This window comes from Mercenaria mercenaria, chromosome 16 (assembly GCF_021730395.1).
Source record: "Mercenaria mercenaria strain notata chromosome 16, MADL_Memer_1, whole genome shotgun sequence".
Taxonomy (NCBI): Eukaryota; Metazoa; Mollusca; class Bivalvia; order Venerida; family Veneridae; genus Mercenaria; species Mercenaria mercenaria.
Genome location: NC_069376.1, coordinates 58,688,743 through 58,713,559, shown reverse-complemented (window position 1 = coordinate 58,713,559; position 24,817 = coordinate 58,688,743). Strand labels below are relative to the sequence as shown.

Genomic DNA, 24,817 nt, shown 5'->3' with positions numbered 1-24,817 from the left:
AAACAGCATGGATCCTCGCAGGCTGGTTTGGATTCATGCTGTCGCAAATTACTCTGTTGGTTTTCACATGGTGTGGCTCAAATAAAATTTGCATGCAGTTTGCCGAACGTATAGATCTAATGTATAGAGCTTTGTGTATATCGGTAAAATAAACTGTTGAACTATCTTTTCTTTGTATGTCATTAAATCATAACAGTATTCTTCCATCTGTAACTTCTCATACTCGTCCATCTAATTGGAACCTAAACTGTTCAGTTAAAAGACAAATAAATATGAAATAGAGATGCTACATTTTCCAACTTGAAAAAAAAAACTGTTATTTTCACACTCTTTTATCAATAAGATGACAACGATAAAAATATATTATACCACACATCGCTCATTCTGAAGTTCTCGGTTATTATCCTTACCGGAGACGAATGTAAACAATCGGGAAAACACTGCAAAATAAACCATGTAAGTGCAATAATATTGTGAAATTTCTTTAAAACTACATTATTAATTACATTTAAACAAAATATAGACGAAAACAAGCCAAATACCTGGTAAACGGGAGGTCCGTACCCGTAGACCTGTAGTAGGTATTTCAATGACCTTGACCCATATTGTCAACAAAGCTTTTTCAGGTTAAAGGTCAGTAATTCAAATCCTTCTTTGTTTCATATAAAAAACTCATATCGTCTTTATGTATCTTTAGAGAACATCACTTTTTCCTACACCTATTTTTCATGAAAGTTCTATCACAAATTAACGAAAAAATGAAAAGAAAATAGGGGGTTATGTAGTTCCTAGTGAAATGCCAGTCAGTTGTGGTCTGCTACCCTAAAAATGGCGCATATTTACTCTCGTCCGCGCAATAAACACCTACTTCCGGTTTCGATCTGCAAAACTTGCCATGTGGGGTGTATGAACATGAAAACCGTCTCATTTCATGCAGAATGTCTTCTAGTAGTGAGAAACGGTGATAAAAGCACTCGTTCTACACAAATTTGCGCAAAAAATGGGAAAATTAGGATCTATTTATTATGGACTTCTTTCGACTACACCACGGAAGCACATTTTCGACCGAATTACTGACCTTATTCCTATAAGAAATGTTTCTTTTCAAATATCACATAATTTTCATTTCTATTTTCAAGAAAGATGTAATACCAAACATATTGCCAAGTTTCATTGTGAAATTTCGAGATTTTAGAGAAATGTAGACATTTAAAAGAAGCCACCCCCTACCAATTTACTGGGCTAAATTTTGGCCCTATGGCCCTTTTATTGTATATTTTGGTAAAAGTTCCACTCGTTTGCATTATTTTTCACTTGGATTCTGAAATATCATTCATTCCGTCATGAATAAGACCCAAAAGGATGCATTTTGTGCATTTTCTGACATTCTGGAGACAAAATACTGGCCTTTTAATCCCAGAAATCGCTGCTGAATTGGCGCATCTTCTCAAAATATGGTCAAAATTCAAAAAATTTCAAATTTCACTATTATTTTGCATCGAAAACACCCTTTTATATCATAAACAACCGATCTATGACTATTAAGACTAATTGCGATGTGTTTCGAGAAAGTCTTATTTCAGCTCTTATAGGTTAAAGGTCAGTAATTCAAATCCTTCTTTGTTTCATATAAAAAACGACAACTTCATATCGTCTTTACGTATCTTTAGAGAACATCACTTTTTCCTACACCTATTTTTCATGAAAGTTCTATCACAAATTAACGAAAAAATGAAAAGAAAATAGGGGGTTATGTAGTTCCTAGTGAAATGCCAGTCAGTTGTGGTCTGCTACCCTAAAAATGGCGCATATTTACTCTCGTCCGCGCAATAAACACCTGCTTCCGGTTTCGATCTGCAAAACTTGCCATGTGGGGTGTATGAACATGAAAACCGTCTCATTTCATGCAGAATGTCTTCTAGTAGTGAGAAACGGTGATTAAAGCACTCGTTCTACACGAATTTGCGCAAAAAATGGGAAAATTAGGATCTATTTATTATGGACTTCTTTCGACTACACCACGGAAGCACATTTTCGACCGAATTACTGACCTTATTCCTATAAGAAATGTTTCTTTTCAAATATCACATAATTTTCATTTCTATTTTCAAGAAAGATGTAATACCAAACATATTGCCAAGTTTCATTGTGAAATTTCGAGATTTTAGAGAAATATAGACATTTAAAAGAAGCCACCCCCTACCAATTTACTGGGCTAAATTTTGGCCCTATGGCCCTTTTATTGTATATTTTGGTAAAAGTTCCACTCGTTTGCATTATTTTTCACTTGGATTCTGAAATATCATTCATTCCGTCATGAATAAGACCCAAAAGGATGCATTTTGTGCATTTTCTGACATTCTGGAGACAAAATACTGGCCTTTTAATCCCAGAAATCGCTGCTGAATTGGCGCATCTTCTCAAAATATGGTCAAAATTCAAAAATTTTCAAATTTCACTATTATTTTGCATCGAAAACACCCTTTTATATCATAAACAACCGATCTATGACTATTAAGACTAATTGCGATGTGTTTCGAGAAAGTCTTATTTCAGCTCTTATAAGAAATGTTTCTTTTCAAATATCACATAATTTTCATTTCTATTTTCAAGAAAGATGTAATACCAAACATATTGCCAAGTTTCATTGTGAAATTTCGAGATTTTAGAGAAATATAGACATTTAAAAGAAGCCACCCCCTACCAATTTACTGGGCTAAATTTTGGCCCTATGGCCCTTTTATTGTATATTTTGGTAAAAGTTCCACTCGTTTGCATTATTTTTCACTTGGATTCTGAAATATTATTCATTCCGTCATGAATAAGACCCAAAAGGATGCATTTTGTGCATTTTCTGACATTCTGGAGACAAAATACTGGCCTTTTAATCCCAGAAATCGCTGCTGAATTGGCGCATCTTCTCAAAATATGGTCAAAATTCAAAAATTTTCAAATTTCACTATTATTTTGCATCGAAAACACCCTTTTATATCATAAACAACCGATCTATGACTATTAAGACTAATTGCGATGTGTTTCGAGAAAGTCTTATTTCAGCTCTTATAGGTTAAAGGTCAGTAATTCAAATCCTTCTTTGTTTCATATAAAAAACGACAACTTCATATCGTCTTTACGTATCTTTAGAGAACATCACTTTTTCCTACACCTATTTTTCATGAAAGTTCTATCACAAATTAACGAAAAAATGAAAAGAAAATAGGGGGTTATGTAGTTCCTAGTGAAATGCCAGTCAGTTGTGGTCTGCTACCCTAAAAATGGCGCATATTTACTCTCGTCCGCGCAATAAACACCTACTTCCGGTTTCGATCTGCAAAACTTGCCATGGAAGCACATTTTCGACCGAATTACTGACCTTATTCCTTTTCACAGGCACTTGGTTGCACTGATAGTATTATATTGGCTGTACCTACAGTTTGTTAGTTTTAATACGTGCACCAGTGCTCCCTGTATTCAAAAACATTATTTACTGTAAGTGAATTCCTTTTAATATGAATTAACAGGTCTAGGAAAGTGGAATATTTACAGATTATCTGTAAATTTACAGATAATCTATAGATTTACAGAATTTTCAATCTGTAAATTTACAGATTGTGTGTATGAAAACTGATGAAATTACATTTATCCTCAAAACCGCAGCTTGGAATTAATTGGTTTATTTACAGCATGCATAAATTAAGGTCATTTGTGGGTTTCAGCCATTTTTGTTGACTTTGAGTTTTTGGCATTTCAAGAAAAATCAAAGTCAACAGAAATGACTGAAAGTTACAATTGACCTTTATTTATACATACCATAAGTAAATCAATTAATTTCAAGCTGCGATTTTGTGTCTAAATATAATTTTAGCAGTTTTCAAACACTTGATCTGTAAATTTACAGACTGAAAAATCTGTAAGTTTATAGATTATCTGTAAATTTACAGATAATCTGTAAATACTCCACTTTCCTAGACCTGATTAAGGCACCACCTAGCATTGGGGATTTATCTTTTTATATCTGCTAAGAAAGAAATATTCAACGCTCAAGAAAGTGAAACTTTGCTCTAAACTGTAGTTTACATTTAGTGTCATCATACCTCTTACAGCGAATATCATACTTTGCAAAATTTACGGAAGCCGTGACGGTGACGTCATTCAGCGTTCTCGCACTAGCTTTTAGGATTTTTGTTTGTTTGTTTGCACTCCACGCAGAAACTTGACGGCCTTTACACTTCCTTACTGTTTTAAAAGTGTTTTTCAGTTGCATATACAGTTTTCATTACGAAAAAGAAGTAAAATAATCATGTTAGCGCGGTTTACGAGTTTCTATGACTGATTCGGGGTGCTCAAATGTTCGTGCAGACAACCAGTCTGCGGTGTGTATATAAACCGGAACCGGAAAACATCGAAAAAATTGTCTCAGTATATGCAGACAACAAAGACGAATAACTATATACGGACGTTACCGTCTCGGGGATTTTCATCCACGGCGCTTTGCGCCGTGGATAAATCCCCTATTAAAAAAGTTAAAATTTTAGGTTTTGGTATATTATTACCACAGGAGGCTGAAATTATATTTAGCCATTTTGGAGCATTATAGATAGAATTTCAGGCTCCTGTGATTATTACATATAAGGCTTGGAGGACACGGCAACAGAAGTGTTTGTCTTGTGTATGACGGGTAATGACTGGTTTTGTGAAAAGGTTTTCGACCACTAAATGCGGTGTAGTTCCGGTGTACTGCAACCTGGCAAACTGATTGCCTTTTCTTTGCGAAACGAGAACCAGTCGAAAAATTAGTGGCTTACTACCATTTGCGAAACCAGTCGAAAAACAAGTGAGCCGTAGTTCCGTTGCCGAGAATGGCGGACTGCAATACCTTGGCTTTATATCTATCCTTAGACCTATTTTTTAAGATTCTTTAAAAAGCGATTTCTCGATACACTGTTGATATTTTTATATTCAGAGAGTGCTACTTCAGAGTTTAAAAGTAGCAAACGTTTGGTATTTTTCCATTTACGTCAAACTACCATCACTGCAACCAGGTGCCTGTGAGCTTTTTAAAGTGGAAAGTGTCTTTAGCTTAGTCAGGAATCAATAAATTCATCCAAAACACTTTGTTTATTAATCTTAATAATATTCTGAATTTGGTGATACAACTTTGCAGGAATTCTTTTTATAACTCCAAAATAAGTTAAAAATTAGAAAAATGTGGCCACTTCCAATAATTCCTTCTTCATCTATATGAAAATTTCTGAGAAACTGCTAACTGACTCTTGGAATGATAAACAATATCATGCTCAATACCTAAACACATAATTTGAGGAAAAATGCAAGAATTAAAATATTTTTATGAAAAATTCCCATACTCTATCATAGCTTAAGATCTTCAGCGCCTTCGGTTTATATACTGCCCTGCACAAAAATGAGCTAACAGAACCAGCGTCTGTACTCTTTCGGCCACCGCAGCAGTTGACATCATGAGCGAGTATTTTTATTTTAACCACTAACGATACTGTCTGTGTCCCGGCTCTGCATGTGTAGTAAATTTGTATGCACAACATCAAGCTGGGATCTATTCTCCTATTAAAAATTTACTTGGACAAGCTATTTTATGTTGAAAACGCTCAGAGTAAGTTGTCTTTAGTTTTTCTGAGCATTGATAGTATATTATGGGAGAATTTTTAAACATATTAAAATGGTACCAGAAGTTGTTGTATGATCGAGACATGTGCTCAGTTTGATTTAAAAAGCGAAAATATACAATGTATTGGCTGAAGGTTGGCAGGGGCAGATTGGGAGAGGGGACAGGTTCTGACCCTCAAGTGTCTGTGGTCTAGGGTACGGATCCGTACCCTACTGGCTAGCGACCACCAAACCAGAAAGTCCTGTAAACGCTTTATTTCAGTCTTTAACCTTGCTAATCTGTTTACGATCAAATGGACGCTTGATTTTATATTTATTTTATATCTTTATATATTTTATATATGTATTATAAAAAATTCCAGCTAAAAGGTAAATCAAAGTGAAAACATTTGACGATTTTAAAACCAGTAATATTGTGTCCAAATTTCAAACAAATAATTCTCAGTGTTACAAAGTTGAACTTGCCACAACTGAAGTTTACAGAAACAGTTTCTTCTTAAAAACAACACCTGACTGGAATGCCCTTAATGACAATCAAATTCATGCAAACTTGCAAAGACACTACACGGCTTTAAATGTGCCGTACAGAAAAGGGACTCATTTCCCTACCCACAAACCCGTAGTTAATGTGCCAGAATTGGACTTCTACTACGTAACTGATACAGATATAGATACAGATTTTCAACAACAGGACAAAGTTACAACAGTACATTTAAGTGTTTTACAAGAAATGCTACATTTCATTTTGTCTGCAATTACGAAGCATGTTTACATGTCTGGGGAAGTCGTAAGTGGCGCAATGTGCATTTGCAGTATTTCCGTGAGTCCCGATCATTAAACTTGAATCTTGTATTGGCATAATTATGTGTTAAGTTTTATGCTGTATTTACTTTTGTATTATATTTATGTATGATTAATACCAATTGGTTTATTCTTTCAGATTTTTGGTGGATACACATATTGTACAATAGGTGACTAGCAGTCATACTGTGCAGTATATACTACATGTAAGATGATATTCCGGTTTACTTCATGAAAACTGAAGAATATGTATAAATGCAAGCGTTATATATCAAACAATTATAAATGTCTGGTTCTTGCATGAACACTGAAGAACATTGTATAAAGGCAAGAAATATTTCCAACATTCAGATATCTATGAATGACTTTACAAATATGGATTATTCAAGGTAACCTTAGCAAGATCTGATATATTTGGAAGGACACACAATACGAATAAAACAGTTTATTTTATATTAGAAACAAACATTTTCAATATGAAATGTGCATAGCCTGGTAATTAAAGAGACACATAATTATATCCTTCAAGGAGAATATCTGTACAAGTTCAAAGTTTTGCATAAAAGTCTTTTCATGGAAAATGCAAGATTGATAAGTTTGTATGCTTTAAAGAAAAGTCATTCTTTTTAACATATAATTAGCCATTTGGTTACTCAAGACCTTAAATGCATGATGTAGGAATTTTGTAGAAAAATACATTCAGCAATAATTTCTAATATCTTTTATTCTACAAACTTGAAGGTCGTGCATGCAAATTATGGAAACAGAACCTGGCATTAGTGAACATAATTTTCAGTGTAAAGTATGCAAAAGACTACTAATGAATTCAGATCAGCTTACACAGCACATGGTTAGTCATACTGGAGAGCATACATACAAGTGTGAAATTTGTAAGAAAAGTTACATGTCAGAATCACTTCTAGAGGACCACAAGCGTGTTCATACTGGAGAACGACCTTTTGAGTGTGGAATATGTCGGAAAACATTTCTGGTATCTCGGAGTTTAGAAAGGCACATGCTTACACATTCTATGGTGCATCCAAATAAGTGTGAAATTTGCAATAAATCTTTCAAGAGTGTGGATTATTTTAAGAGTCATGTTCAAGCTCATATTAATGGATGTCCTTTTAAGTGTGAAATATGTGGTAAGAAATTTAATATGAGAGCCAATTTAGACAAACACAAACTCGTTCATTCAGGTGAATGTGCTTACAAATGTGGACTATGTGGTAGGTCTTTCATGCAGGCTTCCATTTTAAAGAAACATTTGTATACTCATGCCAATGAGCGACTGTTTGAATGTGACATATGCAAGAAAATGTTCACTAAGAGTGGTAATTCAAAAAGTCACCAACTTGTTCAATCAGATGAAAAAGCTTACAAGTGTGAAGGATGTAGTAAAATACATGTAGATAAGAACTTGAAAAATCATATAGCGGTTACACATACTGAATGTGAAGTATGTCATAAGTCATTCACCCGGAAACACAGTTTGAAGAGACATAGGCGTATGCATACGGGTGAACGCCCATACAAGTGTGAAATGTGCAGTAAATGTTTCATAGAGGTTGGAGCACTGAATCTTCATATTCAACGGATGCACACAGATTACAAACCACATGAATGTGAAGCGTGCCGGAAATGTTTTATAGATTCTGCAACCTTAAGGAGACACATGCGTATACATACAGGTGAACATGCATATATATGTGAAATATGTAATAAATCTTTCCCATATTCTTTTTCATTAAATAGGCATAGGCTTGTCCATACAGGCTACAAACCTTATGAGTGCGGAACATGTGGAAAACACTTCAAGGAATCGAGAAATCTAAGGAAACACGTGCAGTTTTTTCATTGATTATTTATGGATTGGAAGCTCTCCATGTTATATACATAATGTACATGAAGCTTTGATAATCCCATAAAATGTATTATTAGTCTTAAGTCAGTGGTAAATATGATCTAATATCTGCTCTTGTATACCGATATTTATCTAGCAAAGTACCATTATTGAGGGTTATAACATTGGTATTGAAGCCAATATCCTGTAAGTTACAGAACGCTAGTTTGTAAACTGTGAGATAGACAAGTACATACCCTTCATCAATATGTCTTGTATAAATCAATCCATACACTGGGTTATTGTGTGTTTTGGGTTTAACATCATTTTTCAACAGTATTTCATTTTTTAATGATGGGCAGTTAACCTAATAGGTGTTTCTGGATTCTGCACCAATACAAACATGTTCTCCCCAGGTGACTGCCGAATTCCAAGCTTGAATCAGAGGTGAAGTATGAATGAATTTAGACACAATGCAAAATTGTCACAAAGAACATTTGCCTCACCCGAGGATCAAACTTACAACCTAGTGAACCAGATCTGCACTCACCCTATTGAGCTGAATACAGGCTGGCAATACACTGGATTTTGATTTAAAGGGAGTTACTTTGGATCATTGTCTTATTTTTATGATCACCCTTCGTCCGTCCATCTGTGCATCAACAATTTCTTGTCTGCACGATAGTGGTTTCGTTTATGATTTTATTTAAACCAAACTTGCACACAACTTGAATCATCATAAGGCCTTGGTTCCTTTCTTGCACTGGCCAGATCCCAGTATGGCTTCCAGAGTTATGGCCCTGGAAAGGGCCAAAATTAGCTATTTTTAGCTCATCTGATTTTTTGAAAAAAAATGATGAGTTATTGTCATCACTTGAGCGGTTGTCGGCGTCGGCGTCGGCGTTGCCCGGTTAAGTTTTATGTTTAGGTCAGCTTTTCTCCTAAACTATCAAAGCTATTGCTTTGAAACTTGGAATACTTGTTCACCATCATAAGCTGACCCTGTATAGCAAGAAACATAACTCCATCTTGCTTTTTGCAAGATTTATGGCCCCTTTTGTACTTAGAAAATATCAGATTTCTTGGTTAAGTTTTATGTTTAGGTCAACTTTTCTCCTTAACTATCAAAGCTATTGCTTTGAAACTTGGAATACTGGTTCACCATTATAAGCAGACCCTGTACATCAAGAAACATAACTCCATCTTGCTTTTTGCAAGATTTATTGCCCCTTTTGGACTTAGAAAATCAGTTTTCTTGGTTAAGTTTTATGTTTAGGTCAGCTTTTATTCTAAACTATAAAAGCTATTGCTTTAAAACTTGCAACACTTGTTCACCATCATAAGTTGACCCTGTACAGCAAGAAATATAACTCCGTCCTGCTTTTTGCAAGATTTATGGCCCCTTTTGGACTTAGAAAATATCAGATTTCTTGGTTAAGTTTTATGTTTAGGTCAACTTTTTCTCTTAAACTATCAAAGCTATTGCTTTGAAACTTGCAACACTTGTTCACCATCATAAGCTGACCCTGTACAGCAAGCAACATAACTCCATCCTGCTTTTTGCAATAATTATTGCCCCTTTTGGACTTAGAAAATCATTTTCTTGGTTGAGTATTATGTTTAAGTCAACTTTTCTCATAAACTATCAAAGCTATTGCTTTAAAACTTGCAACAGTTTTTCACCATCATAAGTGGACACTGTACATCAAGAAACATAACTCTATCCTGCTTTTTGCAAGAATGATGGTCCTTTTTAGACTTAGAAAATCATGGGTAGGACAATATTTCTATTACACAAAAAAAATCAGATGAGCGTCAGCACCCACAAGGCGGTGCTCTTGTTTTACTTTGTCTGCACAATAGCAGCTTCATTTATGATTTTATTTTAGCCAAACTTGCACACAACTTGTATCACCACAAGACCTTGGTTCCTTTCTTGAACCGGCCAGATTCCATTATGAGTTCCAGAGTTATGACCTCTGATAGGGCCAGAATTAGCTATTTTGACCTTGTCTGCACAACAGCAGCTTCATTTATTAGCTCATCTGATTTTTTGAAAAAAATATGATGAGTTATTGTCATCATTTGATTGGCGTCGGCTGGTTAAGTTTTATGTTTAGGTCACCAGTCCTTTTCTCCTAAACTATCAAAAATGTTGCTTTGAAACTTGCAACACTTGTTCACCATCAATAGCTGACCCTGTACAGCAAGAAACATAACTCTGTCTTGCTTTTTATAAGAATTATGGCCCCTTTTGGACTTTGAAAATATCAGATTTATTGGTTAAGTTTTATGTTTATTAGGTAAACTTTTCTCCTTTTATAAAAACTACCAAAGCTATTGCTTTAAAACTTGCAACACCTGTTCACCATCATAAGCTTACCCTGTACAGCAAGAAACATAACTCTGTCCTGCTTTTTGTAAGAATTATGGCCCCTTTTGGACTTTGAAAATATCAGATAAATTTATTGGTTAAGTTTTATGTTTATTAGGTAAACTTTTCTCCTTTTATAAAACTACCAAAGCTATTACTTTTAAACTTGCAACACCTGTTCACCATCATAAGCTTACCCTGTACAGCAAGAAACATAACTCTGTCCTGCTTTTTGTAAGAATTATGGCCCCTTTTGGACTTCGAAAATATCAGATTTATTGGTTAAGAAAATATCAGATTTATTGGTTAAGTTTATGTTTAGGTAAACTTTTCTCCTAAACTATCAAATCAAAGCTATTGCTTTGGAACTTGCAACAGTTGTTCACCATCATAAGCTGACTCTGTACATCAAGAAACATAACTCCATCCTGCAGCAGTGCTTTTTGCAAGAATTTATGGCACTTTTTGGACTTAGAAAATCATGGGTAGGACAAATTTTTCTATTATACAAAAAAATCGGATGAGCATCAGCAGTGCTCTTGTGCTGTGAATTTAATCAAACTTGGACACAACTTGTGTCACCATAAGATCATGGTTCCTTTCTTGAACTGGCCAGATCTCATAATGGGTTCCAGAGTTATTGCCCCTAAAAGGGCCAAAATTAGTTAATTTGACCTTGTTTGCACAACAGCAGCTTCATTTATGATTTGATTTTAACCAAACTTGCACACAACTTGTATCACCATAAGATTCCTTTTTATACACCCAAAGGGTTGTATTATGTTATCACCTAGGTGTCTGTCTGTTTGTTGGTTAGCAATTTCCCTTCCGCTCTGTAACTCTTGAACCCGTTGAAGAATTTCAAAGAAAGCTGACTCTTCAAATCGTTGTGCAGAGCGCATGTTTTGGATGGCTCATTCAAAGGTCAAGGTCACACTTACGGGTCAAAGGTCATATGACTTCTTTTTGTGTGTATATTTGCATTGCATTGCAGTGGTCTTGTTTTCATTTGGCAGATCCTTCTTTTGTTCACTTACAATATTTTCTTTTGTCCCAATAATTATGTCAGAAAGTTGATGATTTCTTGGTCAAGTTTGAATCTGGGTCATGTGGGGTCAAAAATTAGGTCACCTGGTCAAATCAAAGGAAAAGCTTTGAACACTTTAGAGGCCACAGTTGTAACTCAATGAAACTGGGTCGAATATTTTTCTTAAGCATTCCTAGATCAAGTTAGAATCTGGGTTATGTGGGGTCACCTGGTCAAAACAAAGGAAAAGCTTGTAAAATGTCTAGAGGACACAGTTGTAACCAAATCTTACGAAATTTAATCAGAATGTTTGTCTGGATGATCTTTAGGTCAGGTTCAACTCTTAGTCATATGGGGTCAAAAACCAGGTCAGTAGGCCAGATCAATTCTGGTGAAAGATATATTGGGCCATCATGGCCCTCTTATTAGGTGTATTTTGACATACCTGTACCTTGTAAGATTTTTTTCTTTTTGGTTAAACTTCTTCCCTTTATCGTTTGACCTTTTTGTCCTTAAGTGCAATGATATCAGGTGAGCGATATAGGGCCATCATGGCCCTCTTGTTTAGCATTATTTTTAGGGAAAGAAATGTAAACTAGAAAGAAAATGTGTAAATAATATATAGCATGTGATTTGTTTTTTATAAAATAATAAAAAAAGCTATGATATAAGGTTGATTTTTTTTATTATGGTATTGTATCTTATCTCCCGATAAGGGTAGAGGCAGGGGAAAATATTAGCAGTTGCCCAGTGCGACCAAAAAATCGGCTGGGCGCCTAAAAATCGCAAGTTAGGGGCCCAGGAGGTGACCAGGGTGAAAAAAAATAAAATTTTCCATAATTCGAAGTGGCCATCGTATTTCACTGTTACATGTACTTCATTATTATCTTAACCACAAACTTTATCTACACAACTCGTGTAGAGATGCCGATGAACTGCTAACTTTTTTGAAAGCTAAAATTTGGCTGGACTTTAGACTAAAGAAGTATAAAATACACAGAATGGTAACTGGCTGTAATCTCGCATGATCTTGTGTCAGAGCGTGAATCGGCGTTATCTTAGCAAAAACAAACATCGGCGAGCATGGAGTTACAATTTGTATCTTTAAAACTACATTTAAAATACATGTTAGCTACTAAAACAACATTAGTTTAATGTGAAATAGTCTTAAGACACAAAGTACATGTTTCTTACCATCAAAAGAAGCGTGGTCATACGGTGAATTTATCGATGAATACTTGCTTTCGCATATAAAATGGCGCGTGGAGAACACGTCACTCCCGGTAAACGAGATCTCATTCAGTAGTCACGGGATGTTGGCGAGATTTGCTCTGTATGCCTTTCAAGATCTATTTATTTTTATAGCTCTTTGTTTAGACATACCGCATCGATGTGAGTTATCTTTCTTGTAATGGCGGCGCCCTATGTGTGATGTATGCGAAGCCTGTAAACTGTGGAAAACATGGCGATTTCTTGATGGGGTTACTAAGACCGCTGAAAAGCAAGTACAAACGGCGGCCGAAAAGCGAAAGTATTATCAAGTTTATGAAAAAAACAAATGGTCCAGGAACTTAAACAAAAAATGGAAAGAAAACAGGCCCGGGTTGCAAAATACTGATAACGGTCTCATTTGCAGTTTTTGCAAAGATCACGCGAATATGTTTATTTTAACCTGTTGAGTCTTGAAAGGTTTTAATTTAATTTCCATTAAATACAACTGTACAATTACATAAAACAAGCATTAGCTTATATCAATTAATCCCCTGTAAATGTTGATAATTCACTGAACATACATGTACCCGGTTTGTATGAGAGCATCCTGAAATCATATGCAATATTAACTACAGATACCTGACCGTATTAACTGGGCCCCTAACTTTTAATCTGGGGCCCCTAGTTTTTAAAAGTTAGGGGCCCAGGTGGCCCCTGGGTGAAAAAAGTTAATATTTTCCCCTGTAGAGGGATTACAGTTTTGGCACGGTCCTATTTTTCCATCTGTCAGGCAACCAAAGACATACCTGTGCCTTAGTTTGGAGTAACAAAAACAAGGGTAACATTGCAAGTACATTCTGTTATGCTGTCTTCTATTGCCGACAAGTCCTATATGAAAAATTCAAGAAATGGTAATGATGATTATAAAACCATCTGTTCGAAAATTTAGAGCGGAAGATAAGAAAATCAGTGTAAAGTGCGACAAAAGAAAAGAAAATGTTATGGGACCTGAAGTACTCGAAACAGTTAAACAAGCGAAGACAATGTCAAGGTCATAGGTTAAAAACCTTGGATATGATTCATGAAATTAGTTCTAATAGAGGAAAAATGCCAATCTTTGGTCATTTCACTTACAGTACAGAAACATCTACCATACACCTGCTAGGCACCAATTTTTAATTCCCCGCCACAAATCATGGGGGGTTATAGGAATGGTCTCCCTCAGTCCTTCCGTCTGTGCGTAACACTTTTGTGTCTGCTCCATATCTCCTAAACTCCTTGAAGGATTTTCATGAAACTTGGGTCAAATGATCACCTCATCAAGACGATGTGCAGAACCGTGAGTCACTGTGTCGGCTCAAGGTCAAGGTCACTACTCAAGGTCAAAGGTTTGAGGCTTCAGTGTCGTGTCCGCTCTATATCTCCTAAACCCCTTGAAGGAATTTTATTAAACTTTGGCCAAATGATCACCTCATCAAGACGATGTCCAGAACCTATGTCAGCCATGTCAGTTCAAGGTGAAGGTCACAACTTAAGGTCAAAGGTTTGAGCCTTCCATTTTGTGTCCTCTCTGTATCTCCTAAACCCCTTGAAGGATAATCATGAAACTTTGGTCAAATGATCACCTCATCAAGATGATGTACAGAACCCATGAGTCAGCCATGCCGGCTCAAGGTCAAGGTCACAGCTGAAGGTCACAGGTTTTAGCCTTCCATTTTGTGTTTGCTCTATATCTCCTAAACCCCTTGAAGGAATTTTATAAATCTTTGGTCAAATGATCACCTCATCAAAACTTTGTACAGAACCCATGAGTCAGCCATGCTGGCTCAAGGTCAAGGTCACAGGTTTTAGCCTTCCATTTTGTGTCTGCTCTGTATCTCCTAAACCTCTTGAAGGAATTTTATAAATCTTTGGTCAAATGATCACCTCATCAAAACGATGTGCAGAACTTATGAGTCAGCCATGCTGGTTCAAGGTCAAGGTCACAACTTAGGGTCAAATGTTTGAGCCTTCCATTTTGTGTCCAATCTGTATCTCGTAAACCCCTTGAAGGATTTTTATCAAATTTGGGTCGAATAATCACCTCATTAAGAACTCAAGAGTCAGCTATGTCAACTCAAGGTCAAGGTCACAACTCAAGGCCAAAGGTTTGAGCTATGTATCTCCTAAACCCCTTGAAGGATTTTCTTGAAACTTTGGTCAAATGATCACCTCATCAAGATAATGTGCAGAATTCATGAGTCAGCCATGTCAGTTCAAGGTCAAGGTCAAAGCTAAAGGTCAAAGGTTTACCCTTTTACTATCCATAGCAGTGGCAGGGGATTTAGCTGTCTTTCAGACTGCCTTGTTTCAGAATAAAAAATGTTCCCATGAAAAGACTATTACACGATACATGATTTTACTGTTTCCATTGCAACTGTTCATTTTGAAAAGGATTCCCATACAGAGGATTATCAGTCATATCTTTGTCAGTTTTGGTGATAAACTAACAAAAATGGTATCAAAATAGAGCTTAGACATTGCCCTGTTATTATTAGTATTATTAGCTCACCTGAGCACGAGGTGCTCAAGGGTGAGCTTTTGTGGTCAGTGATTGTCTGGCGTCATCCATAGTTCGTCAACACCTCTCAGCCTAAACCACAAGTCCAGTTTTGATGAAACTTCACAGGAATGTTCCTTGCATGATCCTCATTGAAAATTAGTCAAAGAAATGAATTCCACACAAAACTCTGGTTGCCATGGCAACCAAAAGGAAACACTTTTAAAAAATCTTGTCCAGAACCACAATAGCTAGGGCTTTGATATTTTGTATGTCGCATCATCTAATGGTCCTCTACCAAGTTTGTTCAAATTATCCCCCTAGGGTCAGATATGGCCCCACCCTGTGGGGGTCACATGATTTGCACAGATTTATATAGGAAAAAATGTTGAAAATCTTCTTGTCAGAAACCACAGGGCATAGGGCTTTGATATTAGGTGTGTGACATCATCTAGTGGTCCTCTACCAAGGTTGTTCAAATTATGTCTCTGGGGTGAAAAGAGGCCCTGCCTCGGGGGGTCTCAAGTTTTACATAAACCTGTATAACAAAAAGCTTTAAAAACCACAAAGACGTAGGTCTTTAATATTTTGTATGTAGCATTGCTTGGTGGTCCTTCAACAAGATTGTTTAAATTATTACCCTGGGGGTAAAAGAGGCCCTGCCCCGTGGGTCCCAATTTTAAATAGACCTCTATAGAAAAAAAGTCTTTAAAAATCTTGTTGTCTGAAACCACGAGACCCGGGACTTTGATATTTGGTATGTAGCATTGCCCTGTGGTCCTCTATGGAGCAGTTAAATCGTTTCAGGATCAGCCTAGGATCACGAAATTTAATAGGGAGGTTGATCTTGATCAGCAGATGGCCCACATTGATTTTGAGGTCAAAGGTTAAGATCATAGTGACTCAGAACAATTAAACCATGTCCAGACAATAACTTTAGAACACTTTGGCATAGGACTGAAAACTTAATAGGGAGGTTGATCATGATCAGCAGATGAACCCTAATGATTCTGAGATTGGAAGGTCAAGCTTTCAGTGACTCTGAATAGTTAAACCGTTTCCGGATGATAAGTTGAGAACGCTTAGGAGTAGGTTTACAAAACTTGATAGTGAGGTTGATCATGATCAGCAGATGACCCCTATTAATTTTGAGGTCAGTAGGTCAAAGGTCAAGGTTACAATGCCCGGAGCAGTTTCCAGATGATCACCCAATAATGCTTTGGTCTAGGATCGCCAAACTAATGATAGATAGGTTGATCATGATCAGCAGATCACCCCTTTTGATTTTAAAGTCAGTAGGTCAAAGGTCAAAGTTACATTGGCCTAGGACAGTAAAACATTTGTGTACAGTGACCAAATAATTTCTGTTCCTTGTGCAATTATTGAATGCATCAAGGTGTGCATTTCGAGTTCTACAGGCTCTTGCTTTAGATGATATTTCAATAAAATACACATTATCAATAATTTCTAACATATGATCATAAAGCTTATATCCACAGACATTTCAATGAGCAAAAAGCAAGTTTTGTAAACAGAATTCCTTTTATTTCAGAAAAAGTAGCGTTATAAGGAAATATACAAAACAGCTAAAATGGAGAACAGAGATCTATGAATCATAGGGTCTTGGGTCAGATAAATAAAAATGATAATACACTAACTATAGTGTAATAAAGCTTTGACGTCGACGTGATTTATGCTATAGGCGACGTCGGTCAAATTGTCTGGCTTATATAGTAAAAGAAAGTCGATTTATTGATGTATCGAAAAGAAAGACTAACATGTGATAAAAAGAATATCACATTTGTGACTTTCCACATTGGATTTATTAAACTCGTTGAATAAAATCGATCAACTGCTCGGCAGAGCCTCGCATTTTATTATTTTATTCAACTCGTTTAATAAATTCAATATGAAAAGACACTCATGTAATATCCTCTATTTAGTTCTTAGAATACTGGTTAGGTAACCGCTTGTCGTTACACGACTAGATTACCGTTGTTAAGTGGTGCTAAACCAAAACTTGCAAACAAAAGAAAATTTGCAGGTATTTAAAGTATGAATCAGGTTGTCACAACTGTGATCTTTCAGAGATAGCAAACCAAGATGTATGAAATATATATTGACTTGATGTATTTGAAAAGAAGAAGACAGTAGCAGTGATTTTGAAACATTTAAAGGTAGGACAGACTGTACAAAACATTTTTAGCTCACCTGTCACATAGTGACAAGGTGAGCTTTTGTGATCACCCTTCGTCCGTCGTCAGTACGTCCGTCCGAGCTCACATTTGCATACTTAGGTGGCTATAGGAATAATAGGTAACTGTACTTTTTCTTTGATGTCATTCATTCCGTAAGGCTTTTATGTGGCTATTTTTCTCTTACGTGGCTAAAAGAATAATAGAGAGAACAAAAGAGTAGCCACATAAGTATCCATATGTAGGAACGGGGGTCCGTCCGTCCGTGCGTCCATCAACAATTTCTTGTCTGCACGATAGTGGTTTCATTTATGATTTTATTTTAACCAAACTTGCACACAACTTGTATTACCATAAGATCTCGGTTCCTTTCTTGAACTGGCCAGATCCCATTATGGGTTCCAGAGTTATGGCCCCTGAAAGGGCCAAAATTAGCTATTTTGACCTTGTCTGCACAATAGCAGCTTTATTTATGATTTGATTTTTACCAAACTGGCACACAACTTGTATCACCATAAGATCTTGGTTCCTTTCTTGAACTGGCCAGATTCCATTATGGGTTTCAGAGTTATGGCCCCTGAAAAGGCCAGAATTAGCTATTTTGACCTTGTCTGCACAATAGCAGCTTCATTTATGATTTTATTTTAACCAAACTTGCACACAACTTGTATCACCTTAAGATCTTGGTTCCTTTTTTGAACTGGCCAGATTCCATTATGGGTTCCAGAGTTATGGCCCCTGAAAGGGCCAAAATTAGCTATTTTGACCTTGTCTGCACAATAGCAGCTGCATTTATGATTTTATTTTAACCAAACTTGCACACAACTTGTATCACTATAAGATCTTGGTTCCTTTCTTGAACTGGTCAGATTCCATTATGGGTTCCAGAGTAATGGCCCCTGAAAGGGCCAGAATTAGCTATTTTGACCTTGTCTGCGCAATAACAGCTTCATTTACGATTTTATTTTAACCAAACTTGCACACAACTTGTATCACCATAAGATCTCAGTTCCTTTGTTGAACCGGCCAGATCCCTTTATGGGTTCCAGAGTTATGGCCCCTGAAAGGGCCAAAATTAGCTTTTTTGACCCTGTCTGCACAATAGCAGCTTCATTTATGATTTTATTTTAACCAAACTTGCACACAACTTGTATCACCATAAGATCTTGTTTCCTTTTTGAAACTGGCCAGATTCCGTCATGGATTCCAGAGTTATGGTCCCCTTAAGGTCCAAAATTGGCTATTTTGGCTTTTGCAGCCATATAGAGACTTCATTTATGGGGGTTTTTTTTATACAAACTTTCAAAGTATCTTCAAGAACAATAAATCGTGGATTCCATGACAAATCAGATCCAATCATAGGTTCCAAAGTTATTTTATATCTGATTACCTCCCCTGATTGTAATCAAAATTGATTTATATCAGTAAGTACTTATAGGACTTACTTGAAATTTCATTATTGTCATTAGTTGGACCGAGCCAATCATGGTAGACGGTAGATAACTATAGACTGATTTTATGTCAAATTACCTCCCTTTATTTCAAATTAAAATGGGTATATCTCCATAACTAATGAAGATACTGATCTAAAATTTCATTTATGTCAACAGATTTACTTGGCAGATCTTTCTTTTGTTCACTTACAATAATTTTGTTTTTAATTACTTCCCTTTTACGTTACTATAAATAGCTTATTTTTAGTAACTTTTTTATTATTGGCCGTAGGGGAAAACCGAGACCACTTTTCTGTGGTATAACATGGATGGTTCCTCCAATTTTAAGGTGTATTTTGACATATCTGTAAAAAAAAATTTCATTTTGGTTAAATTTCTTCCCTTTATTGTTCCTGTCCTTTGGACTTAGATAGTTTGAGGCAATAATAACAGGTGAGCGATATAGGGCCATCATGGCCCTCTTGTTTAGTTTTATAAGAGCTTGTTTTTTTTATGCTAAATATGAAATATCTGGAAGCAAATGTTCGGTGTCATTGAACCTTTTAAAAGTAACTTCAAATATTGATTTGGGATTCTATTAAGATCAGGGCTTTGATAATTGATCAGCAAGAAAATCCCATTTACAAATATTTGATGTCGTATCATCTGTAATATAGTTTCATTTTGCTTATACCATCTTCAGAATAGAGCTTCATTTTGCTCTTGATGTATTTAGAATAACGTCAGTTGAAAGTTCGTTTGTGAAAGAAAATGAACCCTTTCTTAACGCATGCCAAGAAAACAGTCAGTGAAATCCTCTGGGGATTACAACAGCCACTTCTAATTCTGCTATATCTGGGGATTACAGCAGCCACTTCTAATTCTGCTATATAATTATTTTTAAACCAAGTACTTCGATTCTTACGAGAAAAAATTCGAAACAAAAACCGTTTTGTTTTCGCATTAAATCTTCTAATAGAACTGACATTAAATTCCGGATACGATAAAACGTACTCTTACGTTCCATACATTTATTTCGGAAATAAAAACTGTCCTTAAAAAGCCTGAAAGGCACCCTGGCATAGTTTAAATCTGCATCTACAACTAGTGGACACTTTTTAGCTCCACTAGTCGGAGAATAGGGGGCTATTCTACTCGCCCGGCGTCGGTGTGAGCTTTCTGGGTTAAAGTTTTTCGGCAACCTTTGTTTTTCTGTCATATCTTTGTTAACATTGCTTATATCTTACTGTAACTTCACATAAACATTGTCCAGCATACAAGCTAAGTATGTGCAGGGGCTGGGCCCTTTTTACATAAGTTCAAGATGTTATACTTAGGTCATTTTTAAGGTTAAAGTTTTCAGCAACCTTTGTTTTTCTGTCATCTCTGTTACCATTTCTTATATCTTACTGTAAGTTCAAATAAACATTGTCCAGCATACAAACAAAGTATGTGCAGGGGCAGGGCCAATTATACCCAAGGTCAAGGTCACCAAGGTGATATACTTGGAATAATTTTCATGTAATTTATTTTTTGAAAGTTTCGTTTATAGAAATATATTTGGTACTTTAAAAGATAATGGCTTTGAATTAAAAAATATTCTTTTATAAGCATCATCTGCATGTGTGGTTACAATCCTCATAACTCTAATTGTAATTTGAATTATGCTTCTTTCATATTTAATTTGTTTGTTTGTTTGTTGTTTTTTTAGCTTACCTGTCAAGTAGTGACAAAGTGAGCTTTTGTGATCACCCTTCGTCCGTCATCAGTCCGTGTGTCGGTGGGTCAGCAATTTCTTGTCTGCACGATAGTGGTTTCATTTATGATTTTATTTTAACCAAACTTGCACACAACTTGTATCACCATAAGGTCTCGGTTCCTTGCTTGAACTGGCCAGATCCTATAATGGGTTTCAGAGTTATGGCCCCTGAAAGGGCCAAACTTAGCATTTTGACCTTGTCTGTACAATAGCAGCTTTCCCTATGATTTGATTTTTATCAAACATGCACACATCTTGTCTGCACAATAGCAGCTTCATTTATGATTTTATTTTAACCAAACTTGCACAAAACTTGGGCTACTATAGGATCTTGGTTCCTTTCTTGAACCGGCCAGATCCCATAATGGGTTCCAGAGTTATGGCCCCTGAAAGGACCAGAATTAGCTATTTTGACCTTGTCTACACAATAGCAGCTTCATTTATGATTTGATTTTAACCAAACTTGCACACAACCTGTCTAATATATTGTTGTAAAAGCTTGTACTCTATTGCTTCAACATGCATATATCAATGCATGATTAACTCCCCTGATTTTAATAAAAATGGATTTTTCTCAGTAAGTATTTATAGCACTCATTTGAAATTTCATTATTGCATGTATTGTCAATAGTCGGATTGAGACAATCAGGGTAGATAACTATGGACTGATTTTATGTCAAATAACCTCCCTTTTTATACGCCCGTTTGAAAAACGGGACGTATTATGGGAACGCCCCTGGCGGGCGGGCGGGCGGGCGGCGTCCACAGACCTTGTCCGGAGCATATCTTCTACATGCATGAAGGGATTTTGATGAAACTTGGCACAGTTGTTCACCATCATGAGACGGAGTGTCATGCGCAAGAACCAGGTCCCTAGGTCTAAGGTCAAGGTCACACTTAGAGGTCAAAGGTCAAATACAAGAATGACTTTGTCCGGAGCATATCTTCTTCATGCATAGAGGGATTTCGATGAAAGTTGGCACAATTGTTCATCATCATGAGAAGGAGTGTCATGCGCAAGAACCAGGTCCCTAGGTCTAAGGTCAAGGTCACACTTAGAGGTCAAAGGATACAAGAATGAAAACTTTGTCCGGAGCATTTCTTCTTCATGCATAGAGGGATTTTGATATAACTTGGCACAAATGTTCACCACCATGAGGCGGAGTGTCATGCGCAAGAACCAGGTCTCTAGGTCTAAGGTCAAGGTCACACTTAGAGGTTAAGGGATACAAGAATGAAAACCTTGTCCGGAGCATGTCTTCTTCATGCATAGAGGGATTTTGATATAACTTGGCACAAATGTTCACCACCACGAGACGTAGTGTCATGCGCAAGAACCAGGTCCCTAGGTCTAAGGTCAAGGTCACACTTAGAGGCCAAAGGTCAGATACAAGAATGACTTTGTCCGAAGCATTTCTTCTTCGTGCATGGAGGGATTTTGATGTAACTTGACACAATTATACACCATCATGAGACGAAGTGTCATGCGCAGTTCCCTTCTTTCGAATTACTTCCCTTTGTTGTTACTATAAATAGCTTATATTGTAACTTTTTCATTACTAGTCATAGGGAAAAACCGAGACCACTTTTCTGTAGTACAATATGCATGCTACATCCAATTTTGAGGTGTATTTTGACCAGTCTCTACCTGGTAAAGATTTTTGTGAGGACTTACAATTTTTTTTTGATTTTTTTTTTTACAATTTTTTTTTTGATTTTTCTTTTTTTTTTTTTAAGATTAACTTCCCTTAGTTGTTACTATAAATAACTTATATTGTAACTTTTTTATAATTGACCGTAAGGAAAAACCAAGACCACTTTTCTGTGGTACAACATAGATGTTATTTTCCAATTTTAGGTGTATTTTAAGGTATCTCTACCTGGTAAGGAGTTTTTTTGTGGACTTAGAAAAACAAAACACTTAGTTATTACTAAACAACCACAAAGTTAAAATTCCATTTGCAAATACAGGTGCTAGAGTAAAGAAATTTGCTGTGACGGGCGTATATTGTGACATTCTTGCACTCTTGTTTCAAATTAAAATGGTTTTATGTCAGTAACCAATGAATATATTGATTTGAAATGGCATTTATGCCATCAGATGGACTCGGACAATCAAAGTAGGTAACTTTTGACTGAATTAAAGACAAATTACCTCCCTTTATTTTATGTAGATGAATTTACCTCAGCAGCATCTAATGAGATTGGTTTTAAATGTTATTTAAGTTTTCCAGGGTAAGGAATAGTCATACTAGTACAAAAATGCTGCATTTGAGCCTATGACCTTCAAACTTGGTATGGAGATTGGCCTTGACTAGTATGTGACCCATAGGTCAAAAGCGACCGTTACAAATAAAATATTTATACTGTTTTGCAATCTTCGTTTTCTAGATATAACTTAATTACACTATAAAATAAAGACTTGAAACTGAAAATGTATCCGTTTTTCATCATCATCTGTATGTGTGGTAACAATTCCTGTAATTCTGATTTGTATTTTTGATCAAATTGTGCCCCTTTCAAAACTGTCCATGTTAAATGTATAGGCAATGTTGTTCTAAGGTGTGCGGCAGTTTGTAAATGTTCTAGATCTTTTCTCAATACAATAAGATATAAAACTAAGCCAAAAATATAATGTCACGTATGACTCATCATTCCAGATTTTATCAACAGCATTGAACTACATTTTGGATTTCTTCACAGATAGCATTGAGAAGTCACTTCCGGTTTGATGTATTCAGTCCTTTAAAGTACTGTCAAACCGCCGAATAGTGGAACACAAACACGTAACTGTCTCTGCCTGTAAATGAATTGAACTGTTTTCAGACGCTAAAAGTCCAATACTGATCTTAACTTTTATATCTAAAACAGATATTACAGCAGTCATAGTAACGTAGCTAGAAACGCATTACTTCAAATATATTCAAAATACAGCCATAAAGGAGGGTGATCGAAAACAACGACTTCTATAATATTTTCTACTTATAGCAATCAATTATTCAAACATATAACAAATATCTGACAAAACAGTTACAGAAAGAACTAAAATTAAATGCATTTCAAAATTATAAAAATTATTTGATTTGAATGATTGATCTTATCGTATGACAGTTATTCTCGCACAGTATTATGGCCTTTTGAAGTGTTAACAAACAACACAAACACTATTTCCTCGTTAATATTTTCGTCGTGAGTTTAATTCTTGTCCATTTATATTTTTAAAACTGTATCTTATTAAGGTTCGACGAAGACAACTGAAGTTAGTTAAATTAGTTCCAACTTTTTCATTCTTATTAATAACTCGTAATTATGTTTAACTACCCTTTGCCTTGAACATATTTTAATGTGTGTTTGAAGCTCTCGGCACGGATTTATTTAAAGATACTGCTATTTCATACGAAATCGAGAATTAAAAGATAGATAGGCCTAAATAAGAAAGCGGTGAAAAATAATTCAAAAATTGACAGATGCTAGAAGTACTACAAAATGATCGCATGTCCATCCACTCACCTATGTTACGCCAACAAGCCAACTATTGACCTAACTGCGTATATTTTTTGTTTCGAACGAAGATGCTACTAATTGTTTTTAGTTTACATACTGCTAAAAATAAAACGCCTTAATACTATGCGATGCTATAATTATTAAGTCATTTTGCATGTCAACTATATAATAACATTTTGAGAGATTTCAAGTTTTTCATTGAGTTCTAGTCTCTGTGCGCATGTCCTTTTGGAAAAGTTATATTGAGGCTTTACTCTTACCATACTGGACACGATTGATCTTGCCTTTGCGGCTAGTGAGGATAATGATCAGCCCTCACACCCGTGCAGTTTGATCAAGATCTGCTGTGTTCGCCATTCAGTCAGTGTATTTTTGGTAAACACCCCTTTTAACAGTTAATGGTATTGCCGAAATTGAAAGATAGAAAAGTTCATTACAGAAATTAAGCAGTGTAGGGCTTAATGGGACGCGCGATATAGTGTTTGCT

General features: G+C 35.9%; 1 protein-coding gene across 4 annotated transcripts; it reads left to right on the top strand.

The window, feature by feature from the left end:
* The first annotated feature begins 356 nt into the window (after window positions 1–356).
* Window positions 357–12,359, top strand: LOC123540831 (zinc finger protein 726-like). 4 transcript variants are annotated; one of them, XM_045326145.2, is made up of 3 exons: window positions 357–456; window positions 6,584–6,833; window positions 7,186–12,359. In XM_045326145.2, exons 2-3 carry the CDS (start codon window positions 6,730–6,732, stop codon window positions 8,303–8,305), a joined length of 1,224 nt encoding a protein of 407 aa, XP_045182080.2. In that variant the 5' UTR covers window positions 357–456; window positions 6,584–6,729; the 3' UTR covers window positions 8,306–12,359. The 4 variants fall into 4 exon arrangements, with proteins under 4 accessions (XP_045182080.2, XP_045182082.2, XP_053383167.1 ...); XM_045326147.2 differs by having other exon boundaries at window positions 371–456; window positions 6,584–6,650; XM_053527192.1 differs by lacking the exon at window positions 357–456 and adding an exon at window positions 2,980–3,489.
* Window positions 12,360–24,817: the final 12,458 nt, after the last annotated feature.

Excerpts from the sequence above, each read along its gene's own strand:
- LOC123540831 (XM_045326145.2), top strand. The coding sequence starts at position 6,730 with ATGTCTGGTTCTTGCATGAACACTGAAGAACATTGTATAAAGGCAAGA. Across the intron at positions 6,834-7,185 it reads ACAAATATGGATTATTCAAG|GTCGTGCATGCAAATTATGG; the intron begins GTAACCTTAGCA and ends ACAAACTTGAAG.